Below are 22,389 nucleotides of genomic sequence, written 5' to 3' on the forward strand. Positions count from 1 at the left end.
CAGTGTCTTGCTGTCAGTTCCTGAAATTCTGCTGAGACGTTCCAGGCCTGTCACCTGTTTCCTGTTTTGTTTTATGAGCACATGCTGCCCCTAGACCCATGCCCCCTGCACGTCTCCAGACAGTGCTGTTTTTAGCATCGTCCAGGAATGTGCTAAAGGAAAGATAAACTCTAAGGATGTATTTTTACACACGTTTTGCCACTTTGTCTTTCTCCTTGGTTAAAATAAATGCTAGTTTTAAGTTTTTAAAATTTTTCCTACCTTAACTTTTTTGCAAGGGATGGGGAGTGGGAATGTCCAAAGCCACAGAACCCGAGATCCCTTCTTTATTACGCTTGGAAGTATCACTCATTGACTGCTACAGTTACGAGCATAAATTTCTCTATAATAAAGGTTAAGTGTGAATAAATTCGAGATCTGCTTACAACTGACCTTTAACTGACTTGGTAGCATTTTTGACAGAAACTTAAAATAAGGTTATTGTACAACGTAATTTGATTTTCTACCCCACGCCAAGATTTGTGACTCCATAATTAATATCCTCCTCCTAGACAGAGCCATCAGTATTTATATAAAGTAGTGGCTGTTCAGGTAATGAAGATTGCCATGGAATACCATTTTTTGTAAGTTTCTGTCTACCCATATATGAGCTTGGCCAATGGGGATCTTTGATCCCCAAAGATATTTCTTGTCTTGCATTTATATTTACCAATAATTAATTAATTTTCTCTGTAAAGTCTTATATATCGAGTGTAAATTTTATTTCTTAGTGAACTCATTTTATGTCATTTGTTTCTATTGCAATCTTTGGAAAAAGCATTTTAAAAATATATTTTAACCACATATGGCAATGCTGTTCTCTTTGGTACATTGATTTTTTTTTTTTAACTCAGCTAATACTCTGAGTTTCTTTACTGGTTAGAAATGTTTGTAAATCCCATGAATCCTAACCAAAAATTGTAAATCCCATCTCAGCCTCAACTCTGAGTAAATTTCTCTCTCTTGAATACTTTCAAGCTCATTTTTTTCTTGTCCTGTTATATTAGCAGGAGCCTCCTTAACAACACTAAATAAAGTAATTGTGACAGCCGTCAAAGCCGCGCCATGGAATGTCATGTTTGCTGATGCATTTCCCCTTAGATTTAGTCTAAACATTTAACGATAAAAACACCCTAGCTCTTCACCCACTAGGCCCTGGTTTTAACATACCGTTGGAATCTTGACTTTCATGGGGTTCAGTTGTCTTCAAGTGGCTGCAGCTTTGTCCTTCGGTTCATGTGGTGAGTTGCGTTACTGTTTTCATCCTCCTTTTCTTAAAAGACATCTCTGCAGGGGGCATTATTCTTTTCTTTGGAGGTTACATAATTTCATTGTGGTTCAGTGTTTCAAATGTGGTAGGTTTTTGGTTTTTTCTGTAGTGATTTTTTCATTGTTGTTGATGATGATCTATGAGTAATTCAAAAGAATTTCTAAATTTCTAAATCTGTGAGTATTAGAAGTTTGGCTTTTTGCCTTACTAAGTGTTATTTGTTTAATTTTCTTTTTAAAAAAAATATGACATCCAGGACACATTTTAGGTCCCTTGAGACTCCTTTTATAGAGTGTGTTTTCAAATAATGCATTTTATGTTGTGGTCAAATCTGAAGTCTGGTGTGGCCCCACAAAGTGGACCTGATGTCTCAAGTGTATTTTGAAGTTTTATATTTTAAAAAAAGTTAATGTGAAAACTATGGTAGCAGTAAAAATCTGTGGCTATAGCTAGCCTGCAGAGTATTAACAGCTATCGGGTAGTTGTCATAATTAAATAAAGGGTTGTGGGCTCATGAACAGTTGCCAAGCCAAGGAAAGGAGCGAAAACCAGGCAGGACTTTTCTGTAAAAGGAGAGTCTTTCTAAGTGGGTTGTATGGCTGGAAGGGACCACGGCTGAAAACAGGCCTTGCACCACACCAGAAAGTCACCAACACACTAGTGATTAAGACGGAAAGAAAATACGAAGGCACTAGGATGACCACAAATATTTTCTAACTGGCTGTATTCTCTGTAACACAAAATTGGAGAAAACCTTCATAATGATCATTCAAATTCAGAACCCATAAAAGATTGAAAATGTAGCCAGCATAGCAATGGCAGCATTGGCAAAAGAAAAATGAGGTGCTCCTCCCATGTACAAATGACTCTGCTCCCCCAAAATAAAAGACCTGAAAAAAACCCAATGGTTCATAGTGAAAAATAGCATGAAATATGAAAATATAATTCACAGGAGAGAGTGTACAAATGGCTTTTAAAAGTGTCTTTGAAAGGTGGCTATGCACACAGAACGAGAAATGGAAGTTAAAGCCGCATTGAAACTCCATTTTACCTCTAATAGTGTTAAGAATCAAGCTCTGATAGCATTCTCTCTGAAAAACAATAGAAACACAGGTACAGCTTTATTGCTTATGTGGATATAACTTGGTACCTTCTCTGTGAAATACTACTTAGCAGAATCTGTCAAAATGTCGTGTGAGTGTGTATTTGTGTGTGTGTGTGTGTGTGTGCGTGTGAGTGTGTATTGCTGTGTACTGTGTGCCATTTTGACAGCATATGTATATGCTGTCATATATATGTTAGCATATATATGTTCTATATATATGAGTGTGTGTGTGAATATATATATTCTGATAAAATAATTCCTCCCCAAGAATTTATCCTGCCCCTTATTTCCCACTTTTCATCTTGAGTATGTCCATCATACACTAAAATCTAACAAGGCAAACAGTCTCCTCCTGTCTTTTGAGAGTGGGCTTGGCCCATTACAGTTCTTTGCTTATGTATTTAGCTTGATCTTAGATGTCCCGACTGCCTGTCTTTTCCTAGGTAGGGCTGTTTAATGAGCTTCCTGTTGGACTTCTAGAGCTTGACGCACTCCGTTTTCTCCATCCTGTTCTCGTGGAACTTGATTTTGTTCTTATTTTTCAAGAGATCCTTGCATTTTAATATGCTAACTGGCCACAAAGGTAGGCAATCATTGCTGCCAGGACCGGCCTTGACTTGTTCGCTCTTTTCACATCTGTACTGTTGCTGCCTCAACATCACGGCTCCAATTTATTGATGGTTTCTAAAGGGTGTCCGGTCTGTGGCTATTCTCTTGTCAACTTCTCAACAGTGTATTTGGTTTATCTTCTTTGTCCTGAATTTGGTCAACCTTACAAAAGCATCCCTTGATGAGCCATAGGTTATAAAATGCCTCTTGGCGCTGGTGAGGTGCTCTGAATTCCTCCTCTCTACTGGTTACTCCCCTGGGTTGCTCTGCAGCAGAAGGGTTTTGTTCTCCCAGAATGCAGAAAGGTTTTTTTTTTTTTTTTCACCATCTCTTGGTTTTTCTTCTGTTAATGAGAAATAAGACTTCAGTTTAATTTTGATCCTTCATATATGGTCTGTCAGTTGTCTAACTGCTTTTAAATCTTTGACTTTGGAGTTTTGTGGCTTTTCTTTAAAATGTCTAGACTTGCATCTTTCATCTGAATACATGCATCTTCCTTTAATTACAAAAGCTTCTCAGCCATTATCTCTTCAGAAATGGCTTTTCCTGCCATACCTGCTGCTGCACTTCTCCCATTAGTTGTGGAAGTCTGCCTTAACTGAGGGACGCTGCCGCCTCTCCCGGTGTGTCACTCTCTTCATGCCTCAGTTACTGCCACAGCCCTGTGATCGAGATCTCCAGTTCTGTCCTCCCCTGTGGCCACTCGACTGCGGGACCTAGCTTTGATTTTAAGTAAGAGATACTATTATTTCTTCCCAGCAAATGTCTTGTTGCTTTTGTAATTTAACTTATATGTGTATATGAGTTGTGTGTGTATGTGTGTTGAATACATATATGTGCTTAACTTATTTAACTTATATGTGTGTATCTTGGTCTGTTCTGCCATCTTCCTGTTTTGGCTTCTTTTCTATGCCAGAGAACACTTCTAATGTTAAAAAAATTTCCAGTGTCAACAAAATTAATTGTTTTTATTGTATATTTAGTATAGTTGAAACATAAAATGGCTGAAACGATTTTAAGTTATTCACCAGTACTGTGTCTACACACACATAAAAATAGGACCCTATGTGTGAAGTGTTTTATGCATGTCATTTACAGACAGTGCTTAAGACCTATAGAATTCACAAGACTTCCTGCAGCAAGTCAGTGGCTGCCTCTGAGGGTTTTAGAAATGTCATCGTAAGTACAAATCAAATGCATCCGTAATACATCCACAGCTAATTATACCTTTATACATTAGTTTATAATTCTAAGTAGTGTCCTCAGGAACTATCTGATGAGTTCTGATAGCACATATTTTCTGTATTCCACTTGCTAATTGATGCAACCATATGGAGAATGTGATGATCTCTGGTCAGAATGTTCCAGAAGTTGTTAACCACACTGTGTTTCTTACCATCAAGAATGGCACTGTTGCCTGGGATATTTGTTATGGGGTAAAATGCTGTATTTGATGGGCTGAGGGACATACAGAAGGTCACTGGAGGATGAATAGACCCAGCAATGCAAGCAGTGTGACCCTTACAAAGGTTCCATGAATTCTATGGATTCTGTGTGTAAGAGCACTTCATATCTCTGACTTTAATGTCCAACAGGCTGCTAATCAGTGAGACACCTGTGACTTTAACCCTTGTGTCCAACACAGGCCTTGTCTGTGTCTAAGTCCAAAGAGTGGCTTCTGCTTCTTTATTTCATAGGCTTCCATAAAAAAACAACCAAATTTGTAAACTATTTTCTATGGAGGGTCTTGAAGAATACACATTATATTAGCACTAAACCGGTCACCTTATGATCAGAAAACTACATAGCTGGAAAGACATTTGTTGCTAAATGAACCATAAAAAGCCATTTCTAAAACTAAATGAAGCACTCTACAGTGTGGCAGTCATGGTAATGACACCGTACACTATAAATAAATAACATACCTCCTTATTTGCTCCTTTCAAGACTTAGGCCAAATCATAAATAGTCTCAACATCTAGATTTTTTTAAATACACACCTTATCATTGCCAACATGGATTTATTTTAGGGTGGTTGCACCTGAAATTTCTATGGGAATAGAGACTTCAAGTTGTAAGGTTTTAAATATATACAGGCTAGTCTGTGAGCATGGAACATAACTTCTATTGAATTGCAGACAAGAATCAAATAGTCTATCTTGGTTATCTATTAAACTACTCAAAAGATTGTCATGAGACATGAATAAACACTGCATCCCCACAGAGAGAACAAAAACATTTTATTTGAGGAATCAGGTTGTAGAATATGGAAACTTATAGGGATACATACACACCTTTCTGCTCCAGGGTCAACATAAAACTCTAGACCCTCTAGGACCCTGGCCATAGCCTAGCCTTTGATGAATATAGGCTATCAGCACTGACCATTATTTCTCAACTGAGTAGAGTTTTGAGGCCCTTAAAAGAGGAGGTGGATTCAAAAGGTCAGAATTAAAATCCATAGCTCAGCAAGATGACTCAATAGATAGAGGTGCTTGCTGCCAAGCCAAAGGACCTGGATTTAATTCATGGCACCAACATGATGGAAGACAAAAACTGATCCCTGAAAGTTGTCTTCGGATCCCGACAAGCACACCATGTCATGCCCACACTCATAAGTACATAGTACATACTTACATATGTATATACATACACACATATATACATACATACATACTTACACACATACATAACCTCAGCAGTGGCAAGACCACTGAATAACAGAGCTAAAGAGTCTTGCAGCTGGTGACAGGTGTAGAGAAAATCAGGGAGGGTAAAGGTGTTGGTAGAGAGGCCTCACTGAATTGTTATTCTAGGTGACTTGATCTCAGAGCACTCTGAGCATAAGAGCAGTGGCATGGGCTGAGATGCCCACACTCCATTCCCATCTACCACGGGTAGGTGCTAAACCCAATGTACCTGGAATCAGAGCTGGGCTTGGATAGAGATGGTAAAAGACAAGTGAGTCCAAAAGTATTAATATCCTTCTGAGAAGGGGCAGAGATACAAGAGCCCACTTTCTCCATGTACAGAAAAGTGGCCCTGGGACAGAGGAGGGAGGGTGTGCTCTCCAAAGTAGGAAAGAGAACCCTCTGCGTAACCTAGCCATGCTGACACCTGATGCTGCATTCCCAGCCTCCAGACCTGTGAGAAAGAAAATGTCTAAGGGGTGTGTGTGTATGTGTGTGTGTGTGTGTGTGTGTGTGTGTGTGTGTGTGTGAATAACCACAGTTGTGCAGGTCACAGGTTGATATAAGGAATCTTCCTCAATGCTGTCTGGCACTCAAGTTGAGGCTAGAAAGAATGGTAAATTTTGTTTCAAGTGCCATAGAGGAAACATCAGGAAAAGAAGGGATGGATGTATTGTGTCAAGACACCAGCAAAAGATTTATTGTTGTTGCAACCACTGGGTATACCCTGCTTTGCTCTCAGAGGGGATTTTCTGTGTTTTTCTTTTTCCCCTTCCTATATTGTGTCTAAAAAAAATAAATAAAAGGAGTGGGAACAAAGAATGGCTGAAATGGGAAAATCAAAAGGGTACTGTACTCTTTTTTTGTTTTTTGTTTTTTTAAAAAGGGTTGAAGAGCTGGCTGTGCAACTATAAAAGTTATAGGTAGAGGTAGAAGCACTTGGAAGGGAGTAGTGCCAGACCCAGTGACTGAGCAAGAGGCTGGGAGTTTCCCCTAGGAGGAAGGAGGCAGATAAACTGTGCTAGAAGGCAGATTGTGGCCCAGCCTGGTACCACACACTTTCAGTTTCCAGTCAATGCAGCCCCTGGATGGGGCAAGGAGCTGAATGTGCCACCAGGAGGAGAAAGAGGCTATTCAGGGTGACAGAGTCAAAGAAAAGCTGAAACAGCTTGTTTTGAAAGAAAGGGTTAATATCAAACCAACTGTGCCACCAGAGATAGAGAATTGGTGTCCTGGGATTCCAAAATCACCATTGGTTTCCCCAGTAATCATACAGCACGCGCCTGCTAATGGTGTGGATCATGATCATGATGAAATAGGGTGACATCCTATAGAAATGATAGATCTGAGGCGTTTTAAAGAGGCTATGATGTCTTATGTCATGCATTTACCTTATGTAAAACAAATTCTAAGTAACTGGGCTACTCAAAATAGAATCATTCACCAGGAATGGAAGGGGTTGGTAACAGCTGTGCTAAAGGCCAGTCAGCAGTTACAATGATTAATATGGAGTAAGGAAAAAGTCTCAAATATTGAACAGCAAAATAGAGCAAGCAGAATGCATATTGTCAAAGATCAGCTGCTGGGTAAAGGGTGGTACTCTGATCTACAGGAACATGTTCAATTAGATGATGCTACTATACTAATGCGATCAGAAGAGGGATGAGAGGATTAGATAAAAGGTGATCATTGGTGGCCTTGATCAAAGGAAAGCAGGTAAAGAGAGAGAGTGAAAGTGGAGAGATAACGAAGTCAGTCTAGAGAATTCTTTTGAAATATGTTTCTGTGGAAATGGTCCTATTTCTCCAAGAGAAATTTAAGGGAATAGGAGGGGATTGGAGGGGGGAAGGACAATAAAAAAATTCAGAAAAATTGTTATTAAAACACCTGTCTATGGAACTCTCAATGCTAAGTGGACCCAAGAGCATAAGCAAATTCAACATCAGCAACAAGAACAAAATTATGCTTATAAAATGGGCCCCTGGGAGGTAAAAGGAAGTAGTGCTACCTTCATAAAATGAGCAGAAAGTTACATATGGACATCGCCTTTATCTAGTGGACAGGACCTATAGCATTTAAAGAAGTGTGTTTTGTCAGCATGCAGTAGTGAGTTGTTGTGCACTGTGCACACAGCAGATCTGCACTGAAGGCTGATGTGCTAGGTAACAAACAGGTCAGGAAAGGAACTCTTCACGAGTTTTAGTAACAAAAAGTGGCTGTGGTCAGTGATGTGGGATAACCCCCCTTCTTTCCCAATCTCATCGCTCGGTCTTTCATTCAATTTCCTTATGGTCAATTGCTCCTTCCTTTTTCTATTTTACTTTATGAATTTTCTTTACAAAGCTTTTTGAAAACAGAGTCATGTTGGTACTCAATATCTGCCATTTAAAGAAATATTATGGAAATGGAAGAGGGAAAGCAAATCCCACTGCAAGTGGAGTTGGACAGGCCCTTAAACCATGCCGCCAGCACGAGAAAGGAAAGAGGTGAAAGGAACGGACACCACACTTCAGGCAAGTCAGTCAGAGGGATGTTAGTATCAGATTAGACGTCACCCCATCGCATTGGCAATGATAAAGGAGACGAAGACACAGGCCAAAGGACAACTCACCAGGTTATCGCAGCACAGAACCTCGACGTCCTCAGCAACAAAGCCTGAGGGCAGCATGGCGTTCTGGCACCGCTGTCGTCCATGACATCATTGCCTCAAATTATAGGAAACAACTACAAGATCCAAAGAAAATTGGCATGTAAATTATCTTGTTAGGAGATGGTTTTTTTTTTTAATTTTCTCATATCCCTAAAAAATTATATATATATAGCTGAAAAATAAAAAGATAGTTGCAATAAAGTATTTAAACAAGCTATTCTATCTTCATAGCCATTGCAAAAGTATCTAACATAAATAAAACACAATCTACCAAATAAAACTGTGAAACAGAAAGGAAAAATATATGAAAAATCAAACCAGAAACCATAAAGAAGATGGGCATAGCTAACCTATAAATAACTTAACATATGAAAATGCAGTCTTAGGCCATATTAAAATTCAAATTTTATAATTATATAGGGCACATGTAAAAGTACAATATTCTAAAAGGAAAATAAGCAAAATATAAGTTTCAGTAACAAAGAATAGCTGAGGTTAATGACATAGAATTTATGTATGTATATATGTTTATATATGTATGTATATGTATATACTTAAAAATATAAATGAAAAACAGTTTAGTGGACATTGACTATAAACGTAGTGAAAAGGTGAAATTATTGCTACGTCCCCAGCATAATGATATGTGACCAACACAGTTGAAAGTTGACAAGGTACCCTCGCTGCCATAGATCAAAGGTGCCCGGCACGCCCTCAGGTGACGGGTGCAGGGGTTAGTCACACGGTGTCTCCTCTCTGCTTCCAGGTGGAGATTGAAAAGCTGGATTACCACCACTACCTGCCTCTGTTTTTTGACGGGCTCTGCGAGATGACATTTCCCTATGAGTTTTTTGCTCGGCAAGGAATCCACGACATGCTGGAACACGGGGGGAGCAAGATCCTACCTGTCATCCCTCAGCTCATCATCCCGATAAAAAGTAAGTGAGCAGGTAAAAACGCCTCACTCTGTGACAACCTGCTAATTAAGCGGTAAAACGCAGCGCACCAAGATGGTCTCTGGGCTTTGTGGGAATTTTTTTATAAATTGACTTATGAGTCAAGACATCTCTGAGAATATTTCTTATTGCTAATGTTACACCATGACTTGAGCACAAACTAACAAACCACGTGAGATCCATACTAACTTGGGAACGGCTTGACGCGGTGTTCAGACACTAACTTATCCATTCTGAGGTAAAGTGTGTGACCCTTTGTGTGTTCTGCAGCCAAGCCCCAACTTCTTACTAAACAGCACCTCTAATGTTTAAGTAGGAATAGAGTTTTGCCCAGTGTTTGTGAGGTCATGGGGGTCATTGAGGGGGTGGGGAATCTCGAAAGCAGAGAGCGGTTTCTCAGCACAGGGAATTTTTAATCTCCAGTGGGTTCCTGCAGGGACCGGAGGAGGACAAGGACCACTAGTGTTTCTGTTTATAACATGAGGGCATGCTTCCTTTCCACAGTTTGCTCACACATGGCTGCCGCCAGCTTGCCTGAGAGCAGCCTCTTCTGTAGCTTTCTAAGGCTGTCCTCTGCATTCTCTGAGCTCTAAACTAGGCTTTGTGTTGCTTTCTGTCTGCTCTTCCTTCCCTCCTGTGTGGAACTGGTAACAGAATCACCAAGAGGCCAGCCCGGTGTTTGCCATAAACACCTTGAGAGGTCTGCCTGCCCCCAGATGCAGACCCAGGTCTGACTCCTCACCAGTCACCACCACACCCAGTGTGGCTCGCTATGCCTTTGCAATTGCTGCCAATTAAAATGAGGAGGTCAGAGCCTCTGAGAACTCCACAGAGGGTGGAGTTCTACCATTGCCCTACTTTGACCTACCCCAGGTGTTGCCACCTCCCAACTTTGGGCCTAGCTGGCCCATGGCTTGCACAGGGTTACAGGGACCTTGTCTCCCCTCCACGTGCTGTGTCATCTCCTGTCTAGGCCAGCCCCTTCCTGGGCTTCTAGAGTTTCGGGATCCACATCAGTCAATCAAGTGTGCTCCGGCCATATGGTGTGACTAAAACAAGGACGAAAAAGTCCAGCATGGGCTCAGCGCCCAGAGCCTGTATTGCTTGGTTTGCCTTATGGTCACCTTTCATTGAGTTAAAGTAAGCAAGCGCTGTTAAGACTTGGGACTTCAGCATGCGGCTCTCATCGCTACACACAAGTCAGCTCTGGAACTTGCTTTGCTAGCTTTGACTGGTGGAGAGATGGTCGCCTACTAGCACCCTTCTACCAATGAAGGGTCAAAGTGACCTCATGTGACAAGGCAAGTCCTACAAATGGGCCCTGAGTAGCCAGCAGGCAGCCCTGTCCTTCGTCTATCAGCCACATGAAGGACTCTTTACAAGCCCTTAGGAGGGACGCAGGCTGAACTCCCTCAAATTCTTTCTACTTGTGATTTGCTCTCTCCACTGGGCTACTTGGCTTAAAGATGCTCACTTCTAGTTGAATACTATATTTCTTAAAGGATGATATGCAAGTTCCACAGATAAGCCAAAGGATGGGGGCCAGAATGTTCTTTCCAGAAACCACCTGACCTTCTTTTTCCTATACCTATCGGAAGAGCCAACAGCGTCCAGGTCGCTGTCCTGCTCCTTAAAATAGATAGCCTGTGTTAGGAAAGATGCCTGCATGGGAGCCTTCCACACATCCTTGATGAAGGAAGTTCCTATGTAATAGTTTGACTATTTTTTAACAATTAAAGCAGACCATACCAGAGAGTGCTGACCCTAGGTGAAGAGGCTGTCAATCTGTTTGATCTGCGTTTGAAGACACGTAAGTGAGCTGAAAGAAGCAGTGCATTACGAAGACAAAACAGACTGCACCCACACACCAGAGGTCGCCGTTTGCTGGTGAGCAGAAACATCGCTAGGGACTCAGTAAGCACAATTTCTCAGAGAAAGCTGACCAAACAGGAGTTTGATGGCACAGTTCCAGCAGCCAGGATAATGCGCTCCAGGTGCCGCCCCCTGCATGGCAGTCCAGGAGCTTGTCGTCATAAAGCCGTCCTCATCCTGCCACCAGAAGTCAGACTTCCCTCATGGGGAAATGCGGGCTCACTCTGCAGCGTCATGCAAGTTTCGGCTCTCGTGGGAAGTGCGGTGTGCATAAGATACATCTTTCAGGTGGGATTCCGGGATGAGGAGAATTGATCTAGAAACAGGCTGGTGTACAGAGCTGGTATAGCACGTAGCAGCTGGGCGGGTCTTATTTTCTAACCATACTATTATACTAATTAACCTTAGCATCAGCAGCTCGCCATTCTAACTATCTATGGAAGCAGGGCAAAATGGACAAACTCACTGAGAAAAAGGGAGGTGGGACCCACGCCTCTGGGATTTTTTTTTTTTAACTACAAAATTGACAATCCCAGAATGAAACATAGACATGCTCATTGGCACTAGTATTTATTTCCAAACTGAAAAAAAAAATGTAAGAATTGATAAAAATATAATTTTCTCTTTTTTTCTGTTCTTCTACTCAGGACCTCAGTTTTAAAAGAAAAGGCGTCCCATGTTTTACAATTGACAAATTAGCATCTGCTGCCTCTTCCTTTTATATCACTTTATGGCACAGCTGCCTCGACTCCTTTCTCTCAGTTTCCACTCTCTTGAGTTATTCCTGGTGAGACGCTCCAAAATATTCTAACCCGATATACTCAGGGTCAATGATGGAATGTTCTAGAATAACAGAGCTCAGGTCAATAAGGCAGCACTGATTGTTAAGAACAATAGTAAGATGTTTTGTTGCGGGTGAGGGCGAAGTCCTCCAGCAGTCCGACCCGGGAGTTATGGATTGATGTTTGATCTCCAGTTAAGATGAGGAAAATCCAGCCCAGCCCAGCAGAGCAGCTGTACATGTTAAATTCAGAAGAGGGTTGAAAATGGAGCTGAGAGAAGGGAAAGAGGCCAATAACAACCACAAATGTGTCTTCTACTTTGGCAAATTGATGAGCACCACGACAGTGTGTGGTAGGACACTGGGCAAAGTATACAAACACACACACACACACACACACACACACACACACACACACACACACATAAAGGGGAGGGGAGAGAACCCTGGCTGCTCAAAGGAAAAGAATGCTACAACACTGAGTGTTGAAGCAGAAGAAACACATAGAAAGTTACTTGGTATTCCTGAAATCTAGACGTTACTGTGTTCCCCGCCCCAACCCTTGCAGTCCTAAAGCGGAGAGGAACTCCCCTGCAAATAAGCCAGTTTGAACACAGTGAGGGACACTCACAAACAGAGGAGAGCTGAAGTCTCCAGAGAGCTGGAGAGAGTCACCAGCTGCCCAACACCACAGCATAAGCACAGGCTCCGCCTATGAAAAGACACAGTGTGGAAAAGGCAATCTCTACAGAGGAGGCGAGTAATGAGGATCAACAGGGAAGCTGGGACCCAAACAGAGCTGCAGATGGGCATTCCCTAGAAAGATCTGGCAAAACAAGAACAGAAGCCAAAGGCAGAGGTATATCAAAGGCTCATCCTGGGAGCAGTAACAACCTCCCCCACGCATCCAAAGACTCACCCAGTATAAAGAAAACCTAGGATGTGAAGGCCACATCAAAGCATACTTGCCAAGGAAGGAGGAAAGGAAGAATGAAAGAAGGAAGAAGAGAAGAAGAAGAAAGAGAAAATAAAAAGAATGAAGAAAGGAACAGGGGAGAACAAAAAGAATCTCTCAAATATCTGCACCAAGGAAATGCTGAACATCAAGAAATCAGCTGAGTAGAGCTCAGAACATTTGCAAACCTCAGGGTCAAGACACCACACCTAAGACTTAAGACATAATAATTTTGTGGTGACTCAAAGTCCAGAAAAACTGGACTCTAAGCCTTCAAAATCAACAAATATGGCAAAAGTCATCAGGTAGTGTGTGAAAAAGACATACCTGAATAGACTGCAAGAAGAGGCTAAGAACTAAAGCACACAATAAAGACGATGACCATAGAATCAGCGGGAAAATTAACTTTCAAATCTTCTCACAAAAAACAAGATACAATCTGGGCATAAACATCACTGAACGAAATATTATTCAAACATGAAGAAAAGACCTTTTTCAAGGCAAAAGTGCTTAGCTTATTTTATTTTTAGAAAATTAAGTTTTGGAGCTGCGGAGATGGCTCATTAGATCAATGCTTCCCAGGGACCTGAGAAGACCTGTGCTTAAACCCCTAGACCCCCGTGAAGCCTGGCACGGTGCTGCACGTCTGCATCCCCCGTGGTGAGATGAGAGGAGACTGGAGAATCCCTGGAAATTCCAGAGCCAGCTATCCCAGCAAACACAGCACAACAGCAAGACAAAGACACTGTGACCCAAGCAAGGCGTTAGATGAAGCCAGGGCACCCATGTGTCCTGTGACCTTTAACATGCACGCTGTGGAATGCACACACTCATATTCACAAACAGGAATGTACATACACATGTACACATATGCACACATACACATAATTTTAAAAAGAAAAGTAAATTTTAATACAAGAGGCTTTAAGTGTGTAAAGAATCTTGGTTTATGTTGGTGAGCGCCTTCTCAATAAAGACCTGGTCTCCGCAACTCTCTGGCACTGAAAACTGAGAGGTAACATTTGAAGAGTAACAAACTGCTTGACCTGATGCCTTTTGTCTGTGGAGGAAGCGTAGGCTCCTCGCCAGGAGAGGTAAGATGCTCATTGGTCCTCCAGTGTCTCCTCTCTGACTTTTAGATCTGGCATGACTGCCAAGCAATAGCGACTGGGAAACCTTGGATAGTATAGACACAGAGGGACCAAAAGTGACACATTTCTCTCAAGCTGCCAGTCTAGAACAAGGCCAGCCATGGCAGAAAGAAAGTTTACGTGTCCACACACTGCCATGGAAGCCTGGTACAGGACGGCAGGGTGCAGAGAGGCTTGTGGGAAATAACGAAGGCTAACTTTCTACACTCTACTTACGGACTGGAGAGATCCCACCCTACCCGTGATGTGAATGACTGCAGAAACAGACAACCCGAGGAGCCGGGCGTGAACGCAACAGACAGCACAGCACGTGATGTACAGAGGCAGGCACTGTCAAGGCTGTGTGAGAGAAGACAGAGGAACACAAGTCACCTGTTGTGCCCACAAAGAAATTGGAGGAGAGATTCTCTCTTTACTGAAGTTTCTTCCTCAGGAGCATGTGAAGGAGACGCGTCCTATGAGGAGCTGGTGGTCCCTCTGCGCTAATAAGGCTTTACCTTTCCCCTGTAAACATTCCTTTATCCCCTCCTGCTCCACAGTTTAGTTACATCAGTTTTCATTAAGTGTGCAATCCACTCTTATCCTTCAGTTATCACTGCAAGTCATGCACCTACCGTAGTTAAATTTGCCGTATGGCTTACCTTGGCATTGCCGTCGGCTCCCTTTTGCCTGCTTGATTTCGGTATTTCATAAATCTTCCCAATCTACCTTGAGACCTAGTAAGAGGATGCTGTTTTCCAAGTGTTCAGACTATCAGATGACTCACCAGTTCTGCTTCTGAAGTCAGTCATTCTTTGACCCTGCACCCTAACACCCTGGCCGGGACGCTGTGTCCCCTGACCGACATGTGCTCTGGCATTTAGCACGTGAACTTGTTCCTTGACAGTGTGTTTCCTCGTTATTTCCCTAAGGCATGCCTTCCAGCAACTGCCTTAAGATTCAGAAAGAGTATATCTTTTCGTTCTTAGAGATCTGAAAATTTTATACAACTCAATTATTAGTTTTACAGTGTTGAGAATAATTTTTGCTTAGAAATCTGAGGTTACATTTCTGTGGCTTGCCAAGCTATGCCTTAAAAATGTTATAGTTTGCCAGATGTCACGGTGCATGCCTTTAATCCCAGCACTCGGGACGCAGAAACAGGCAGATGTTTGTGAGTTTGAGGCCAGCCTGATCTATTCAGATGAGTTCCAGGACAGTCAAAGCTACTTAGAAAGACTTTGTTTAAAAAAAAAAAATAGAGTTATAATTTGAACTTCATCTTCCTATCATCTGTCCCCCAATCTCTCAAAGTGTTTGGATCCTCTTGTTTTTTCATGTTGGTGTGCTCTGGTTATTTTTCCACTAATTTTACTGGGGAATTTCGGTTTAGAGGCACTAAATAGTTCCCACACATTGCTTTCATGACTTCTTTGTTTTCTTTTCCTGCCTCGGAACTCCCAAGCAGTGCACTGTGTTCCACAAGCTGAGAACCACAAAGCCCTTTACTTTTTGTTCGCTTTTCCATCTCCGCCTCATAATTCTACATCCTGAAAATCTTCCTGGGCTTTATCTCCCAAGCTTAAAACGTCATATTTTAGCCATTCTTAACTTTGCTTTTATATATTTTTTAATTAATAATTTGCTCCTTTATGAATGTACAATGTTAGTCACTTATCTCTCAGCGCATATCTATCTTAGATTTTTTTGTTCTTGCGGGGCATTTCGTAGGCTTTTGGCAAGAGAGGGAACAGTGCCTCGTGTCCTTTTACTAGCTCAACATAAACGAATTGTTTCTTTGTTAGTGGTCAGTTAAGCAGAATAATAAGTCAGTCACTAAGGGAGCAGACTCTGATGCCCAGCTGCCATTTTGGCTGTGACACACAGCTGCCACAACCCGAAGCAATGTCCACTTCTCTGTGTGACACCCTTGCGTCACCTGTGGAGTGCTGCTGTTGTATGCGTGGATTCTTCTTCCTGATTTAGCCTCTGTGGTTTCTGTACTTTATATGGCATATTTCAAAGACTTATATTCTGCAGCTTGATTCAGTCTTAGATTTATACTACTTTGCTATATTATTAAATTGAATTTGTTTATCCTTGCAGGTTCTGGAATAGTATCTTATTATTGGCTATTTTTATTGTTTGCCACTCTTGTGCAAGTGGGTGACAAGTTCTGATCGCTTTCTCCCTTTCTGTTTTGATGGCCTAGGTTTGTCTGTCTTTGTCACTTTGGCTTTATAATGTCCCGAGTTAGATATCTATCTCTGGGGTTAAGGCTGTGGCTCAGTGGCAGAGCACTCAGCAGAGGACTGAGGGGTCCTACACAAAGGGATTAAAGTGTGTCTGCCTCTGTCCACCTCACCACATTCTGTGACCGCAGCATGCCTGGCTATGTATGTCTCTGGTTCTAACTTGCATTGTTTTCTTTTCCTTTTCATTTGTCACTGTACTGTGAATATTTTGGTGAGCATTTTGGTTTATCCTATGATTCAAGCTATTACATTAAAATCTATGGCTATGTACTACATTAAAAATCCATAAACATTTTAGTATTGAGCTTTTGTTACTTAACTTGGGTTACTTTAAAAAACAGAGACTATAGCTTCTCTAACTTAGATTTCCTTTTTTTGAACATCCTATTGTTCCGTTGGGTTCTGAAAAGCTAACCTGGTTTCATAGTACAAAACCCCAGCTCTGGGGAGGTAGAAGGAAGGGGGCCAGAATTTCAAGGCTGGGGTCAGGGTCACCTCAAGTTTGAGGCTAGTCTACACAACATGAGACCCTGTCTCAAAACAAAAACAAAATCAGACAAAAAAAAAGTGTGTGTGTGTGTGTTGTGTTTGTCTGAATGTGTTCACATGCACGTGGATGCATACGTGTACTCAGGTTAGTGGAGCCGCGTGAACAATCGCCAAAGAAAATTGTGCTGAGACTGGAGTGTGTTGAGCCCAACTGCAGACCTGAGGGAATGCCGGCCATTAAGAGATGCAAGCGTTTTGAACTAGAAGGCAACCAGAAGAGAAAGGGTAAAGTGATCCACTTCTAAACTCATGTTGTTATGAAAACCATAAATCATGAGCTTTGATTTACCTAAAAAAAAAAAAAAAAAAAAAAAAAAAAAAAAAAAAAACAGAAAACAAAAAAACACAGCAACAACAACAACAAAACAGTGCTCTGGGATCCTCTGCCTCTGCTGCCCAAGGACTAGAATTACAGATGCAATGCCACGCCCACCTGGCTTTTAATTGGAACTCCGCCTAGTGCTGAAGTGCTTTATCTGGGAAGCATCTCCCTGGCCCCCGTATTGCTTTCATGTTCAAGAGCACCTAAGAAAAAGGCTGAAGAAATTATATAAAAGCTTCTCACTGGACCACCAGTCCCCCAGAACTGCTCTCAGTCCGCAAGCCTTCACTGGGCTCTTCTCAAATTATATCGGCCAATCCTTCCAGCAGCCCTGGGAAGTGACCACCTTGTTCCCAAGCTCTCAGGTGCCTCCAACTCCATCATGTAAGATGGGAGGTGTCATCATGTCACAGGGTTCCCAAATGCTAGGGTCAAAGTGCTAACCTCACCTGGGCCCCAGTGCTCTGTGTGTGTGGTCACCATCGCCACAGCACATACAAAGCATCCACTCTGTCAGCCAGAGGCCAGGCCGAAGGCAAAACTCAGAGAAGGAGACCACATAAAACACATTGAAAATGTAAGCTGTGCTAGAAATCAATCTTCCAGACAATAATTGAAGCATTCCTGTTTTGAAATTAAGATACATGTTTGTAAATAATCATGAGCCAAGAAAGAAAGAATAGTAATATTATAGTACATTAGAAAGCATGTTAGCTGCACAATATTGAAAACTACTGTGTTAAAATTAGAAACATCCACAGAATATTGCCAGAAATTAGATTCAGATGTCTGTTTTTGGTATGGTTTGGCAAGGAATTAATTTAGAAGATGTACCTAGCCTGAAATATAAAACACATTAATGAAGATGAAACCAAGTGTCCATCTTAATTAGTTACGGAGCATTGTCAGACACCACTGGTAGAATACATCCTAAGTTAATATCAAGGACATTGAGCCTGAGTAGATCAAAGCTCTAATGTTGCTTGATATATTGAAATTACCAGGAAAGGCCATTTATAGTTTTAAAACAAAGAACAAGATTCTTTGATTATAATAAAGAACAATTTATCAGTCAGGATACAGTAGGCTTTAAGATAACAACCAGCCACCCAAGCCCACGGGGAGTCCCTGCACTGCAGGCCCTCAGGAGCTCAGCCTGATTGACACTGCCAGTGGTCACAGCACCCAAGGAAGCCAGGGCTCTGTGGTGCCTCCCACAGGGAATGCGACAATTAGCTGCCTTGTCCTCAAAGAGGTGCCTCTCATTTCACCACTCATCAGCCAGATCCAGTCCAGAGCTTGTCCAACCTCAGCAGGGCCCCAGAGTGCAAACCTACCCCAGACATTATGAAGAGCATGTTTCAGATTCCCTGCGTCCTTTCATGTCCCACGGAAGACTGTCACTTCCAGTCCTGGTGGGCAGTCCGTCCGTGAGGCCCAGGCTCCCAGCTTCGCCTCCCCGTGGTGGACACACTGAAGGTCCTTTCATCTTGCCTTCTTTCATCTTGCAGCTTGTGCACATCATCTGGCCCCCAGGGATCTCCTCCCTGTGTGATTCTTAGAAGTCAGCGAGGGTGGGGTTTGCATGCAGATCTCTAGCACACCCCTGCTGCAAACCGCTTCCTCCTCACACCCCTTCTCCGGTTTCTCCCCACTCCCCTCTGATGGTGTCTCAAGCCATGCTGCCCGATGCTTTCATCCACGCCAGACCATTATACCTTAACCCTAAGACATACGCTTTCATCTCCCAGACCTTGATGACGTCCATGTGTTCCTGGCATGCGGCAGCCCGTTACATTGTCATCTTCCCACTAACTCCCTTTATTGGCCTGTGCGGACAGCAAAGCGACTGTTCCATGGAACTTGCTTGGCTCTTTCTAATTCTGCTGCCCTTGCTCACTGACAGGAGTGCCTGTTGCCACTGACTCCCACACCTAAGCGCCACGTGGCCCTCAAAGCCCTGCTGCAGTATTGATTATCCTTTTTGCCTCTTTAGAGTGTCTTTCCCATTCCTTCTCCCACCCCCGGTCCTTTCTCCGCCCTTCACTCTCTCTCCAGCAGATCTTTGTAGCTTATGTCACCTAGAATATAATGTTTAAAAGTGTGCTGTCCTCCCAGTATCTAATGGGCTGCTGGCTAGTACACAAGAAATGTATCAAATATTTCCAAAATCAGTTTGATGAGGTACATAACTTTCTCCTCACTGAACATGTATAGACGCCATTTTCAAAAGTGTGATGTGGCCCGGTCTTGTAAAGAAGTGTCTTGTAGAGACGCCTATTCCGCAACCCCAATGGAAGACTATAATGCTATGACACTTCCCGTCTGTCAGAAGATGCTGTGAGAGTAAATTTCTGCTTACCTAAATCTCCCTGAAAGATCTTTTTGTTTATAAGCAGCAGCATGCATTTGAGAGACGACCTACTGGAAGGAGGGTGACCCTGGCTGCTCCAACTTACCAAAGTGATGGCAGTCTGCGTGTGGAAGGGGAACAAGACAGTGGCCTCATCAGGACACCTCTAATGAGCTGAGGTCACCTGGCTGACTGCACCAGCTGTCTCAAGTTGCTGTGGCTAAGTAGGAGAGGACTTGGTAACTCCTGGCTCAAGAAGCTTGAATACTACCACTCAAAAGACAAAATATTCTCCTAAAATGGCATCCAATTGACAAACAGGATTTTGTTGTAAAGGGCCAATCAGGAATAAAATGTGAGGACCATATCGCAAAGTAAGAACCTGCTCTGAGAATGTTTTTAATTAGCAAGCACACTCGAATGCTTTACCCTTTTAATGATCTAATCATTTCCCTCATGTTTCCAAATTTGACAAGTACATTATTTTGAAATTGATAATAAACTGCAAAAAAGTAATAGTTTTAATTTAAGAAGAACAATTAGGCTTTTATGTTGGAAAATATGGAGAGGAGGAAAATTTACTTGGGTTATTTGGATTGCAAGACACTAAAAAAGAAACATGATTCAAACTGTCTTCATAAAGCTTGCTTAGTAGGTTCCATGGCTTGAAAAATCATTCCAGGCATGTTTGCCATGGTGGCTCAATATTGTCACTCTCCACTCTGGTTTGTGAAGGTCATCCTAACCCTAGCTCCCTCCTGATGTCACCGTGTCCCAAGTGGATCCCGGGACTCTGAGCTCACCTTCATCCATACCTGTAAGAAGATCCAAGGGCCCATGCCCCCATATTTCCAGAGAAATGAGACATTTGCAATGACTGTACATGCCCAGAGGCCTTGGAGCTCTCCACGTGGCCCACATCATGCCACCCCCACCCCTCGGTATAGGTGAGGAGGAGAAGAGGCAGCTTTCTGACCCCTGTCCCTCTGCATTTCTTGGCTATCCAATTCTGCAGAGCCAGGAGCCTGCCTCTTCCAACACATAACAAAGGGAGCCATGGGTATGTGCCATGCAGGAGAAATGGCCTGCCTGAGATCTAGGGGTCACCTGGACACTACGACAAGCTCAGTCCATACTCACCCACGTGAGCATCAGTTGAAAATGTAGCCATCAAGGGAAGAAGGTCTGGGATCTGACATTGTAGAACATTTCTTTTCTCTGGGAGACACTGTGAGCTGTCTGTAATATGGCACTAAAGGCTGTGCTGCCTTCCTGAGAACAAATGCAGAACATTAGCAGAGCCATGGCCTTAGACAGGCATTCCAGTGCTGGCCAAGGTCAGGAGGAGAGTTCCCACCTTTCCTAGAGGAGGAAAGTAGTGGGAATCTTGGAGAGCTGTGATGAGCTGAGCTCACGGGAACGCGGCCAGATGAGCATTCCCAACCAGAAGGGCTGTGGAATCTCACTGTCTGACATGAATCAATCCCCCTGCCTCATCTCCACCCATCTCATCACACTCAACCTGGGCATCACCTTGCTGTCTTCACCCTTCCATCTAAACATAACTATAACACAAAACCTTGTATCGCTGTGTGAATCTACTAACGGGAACAGTGTCCTAACTGAAGGCACAGTCATGTCAAGCAAAGGCAGAGGCCAGGGACAACCTCAGAAATATTGACTGTGTACTTGGTCACCTTCTGGACCTATGAGAAGGAATCAAAGCCAGGCCGAGTCCTGCATGAACAAGGACATCAGAGACGCAGCGCAAAAGCATAGCAACAGCAAAGGTGACAGAAACAGTGATGACAGCTGACCACGTCAGAAAGCCACGTAGAGACAGAGAGAAGGTTCCAGCAAGCAGGATTCATCATCATCACTGTCCTTTTTCTGTCTCACATAAGCCAATGTCCATGATCAGTATTGAGGCACAGCACCTTCTTTTCACAATGGGGACAAGAGCAGTCCCCAACATATAGAGTCATTTCCATGGTAAAATGAACTAGTGCATTTAAAGCTTTGAGAGAGCATGTGCCGTGAATGTGATAAATGTCACCATCACTCTGTGCCTTAATGCTAACATCTTTAATCACCCAGGCTAAAGCCTCATGCAGGTGGCAGGCAGTAGGAAGCCATGACATTACTCCAAAGCAGTTGCTCATTCAAGCTCTGTCTGGCTCTAGTTACACCATACCTGTTTTCCAGTGCCTTGCCTGAAGAGACTCCATCGTTCATGTAGCATTTAACTCTACTTGGAGTGACAATGCCTTGGCCACCGTGGCTTATTCCTTAGGAGCAAGTCCCTGGAGCTCACGACATAGGAGAATTCTTGCACCTTGATGGGCACATGAATAGCACTGTCTGGTACCACAAACAAGGCACCACCTGTTAAGTAATGCGTTCTGAAAGGCAAATGTGTGCTATGGGGATTTGTCAAAGTAAACAGCCACCACATGGGCACGTGAGCATACTGAAATTGCATCTGGAAAACTGAGTCTGAAAACTTACTGAGCACATCGGAGCACGGGAATGGTGTGCTACCTTCACCTTGATGCCTAACACAGCTGTGGTGATGGCCACTACAGATCTGTCACCTGACTACCTACTGTGTGCATCAAAGAAACCAACAGTCCGAGAACTCCCAGCCGTCCCATAGCCTTCATTCAGCTCAACCTGATTCCCCACTGTAAATGCAGCCCACTGCACTGGCTGCCTGTCCACCTGCCCATTCATCCACTCACTCATCTGGACCTACCACCTGTCTGTCCACCCAAATGTCCATCTGGTCCCAGTGTGGTCCATTGCCTCTGTGGCCTTGATTATCCTGCAGCTCACTTTCTCAGCCTGATTAGA

General features: G+C 42.9%; 1 protein-coding gene and 1 long non-coding RNA gene across 2 annotated transcripts in view; one reads left to right on the forward strand and one right to left on the reverse strand.

The window, feature by feature from the left end:
• PACRG (parkin coregulated) overlaps positions 1 to 22,389 on the forward strand; it is a 423,907-nt gene that overhangs the window by 210,867 nt on the left and 190,651 nt on the right. The window contains exon 3 of the mRNA XM_084777803.1: positions 9,130 to 9,301. Coding sequence (XP_084633929.1) covers positions 9,130 to 9,301 — 172 coding nt within the window. The remainder of the gene's footprint in view (positions 1 to 9,129; positions 9,302 to 22,389) is intronic.
• Positions 1,857 to 21,853, reverse strand: LOC311595250. The gene is made up of 5 exons (XR_014778376.1): positions 21,731 to 21,853; positions 20,677 to 20,808; positions 18,521 to 18,730; positions 8,325 to 8,437; positions 1,857 to 3,366 (listed from the first exon to the last, which is right to left on the reverse strand). It is a non-coding gene; the product is annotated as an uncharacterized lncRNA (long non-coding RNA).

The sequence above is a fragment of the Acomys minous genome (assembly GCF_964271855.1).
Source record: "Acomys minous genome assembly, chromosome: 3".
Classification (NCBI taxonomy): domain Eukaryota; kingdom Metazoa; phylum Chordata; class Mammalia; order Rodentia; family Muridae; genus Acomys; species Acomys minous.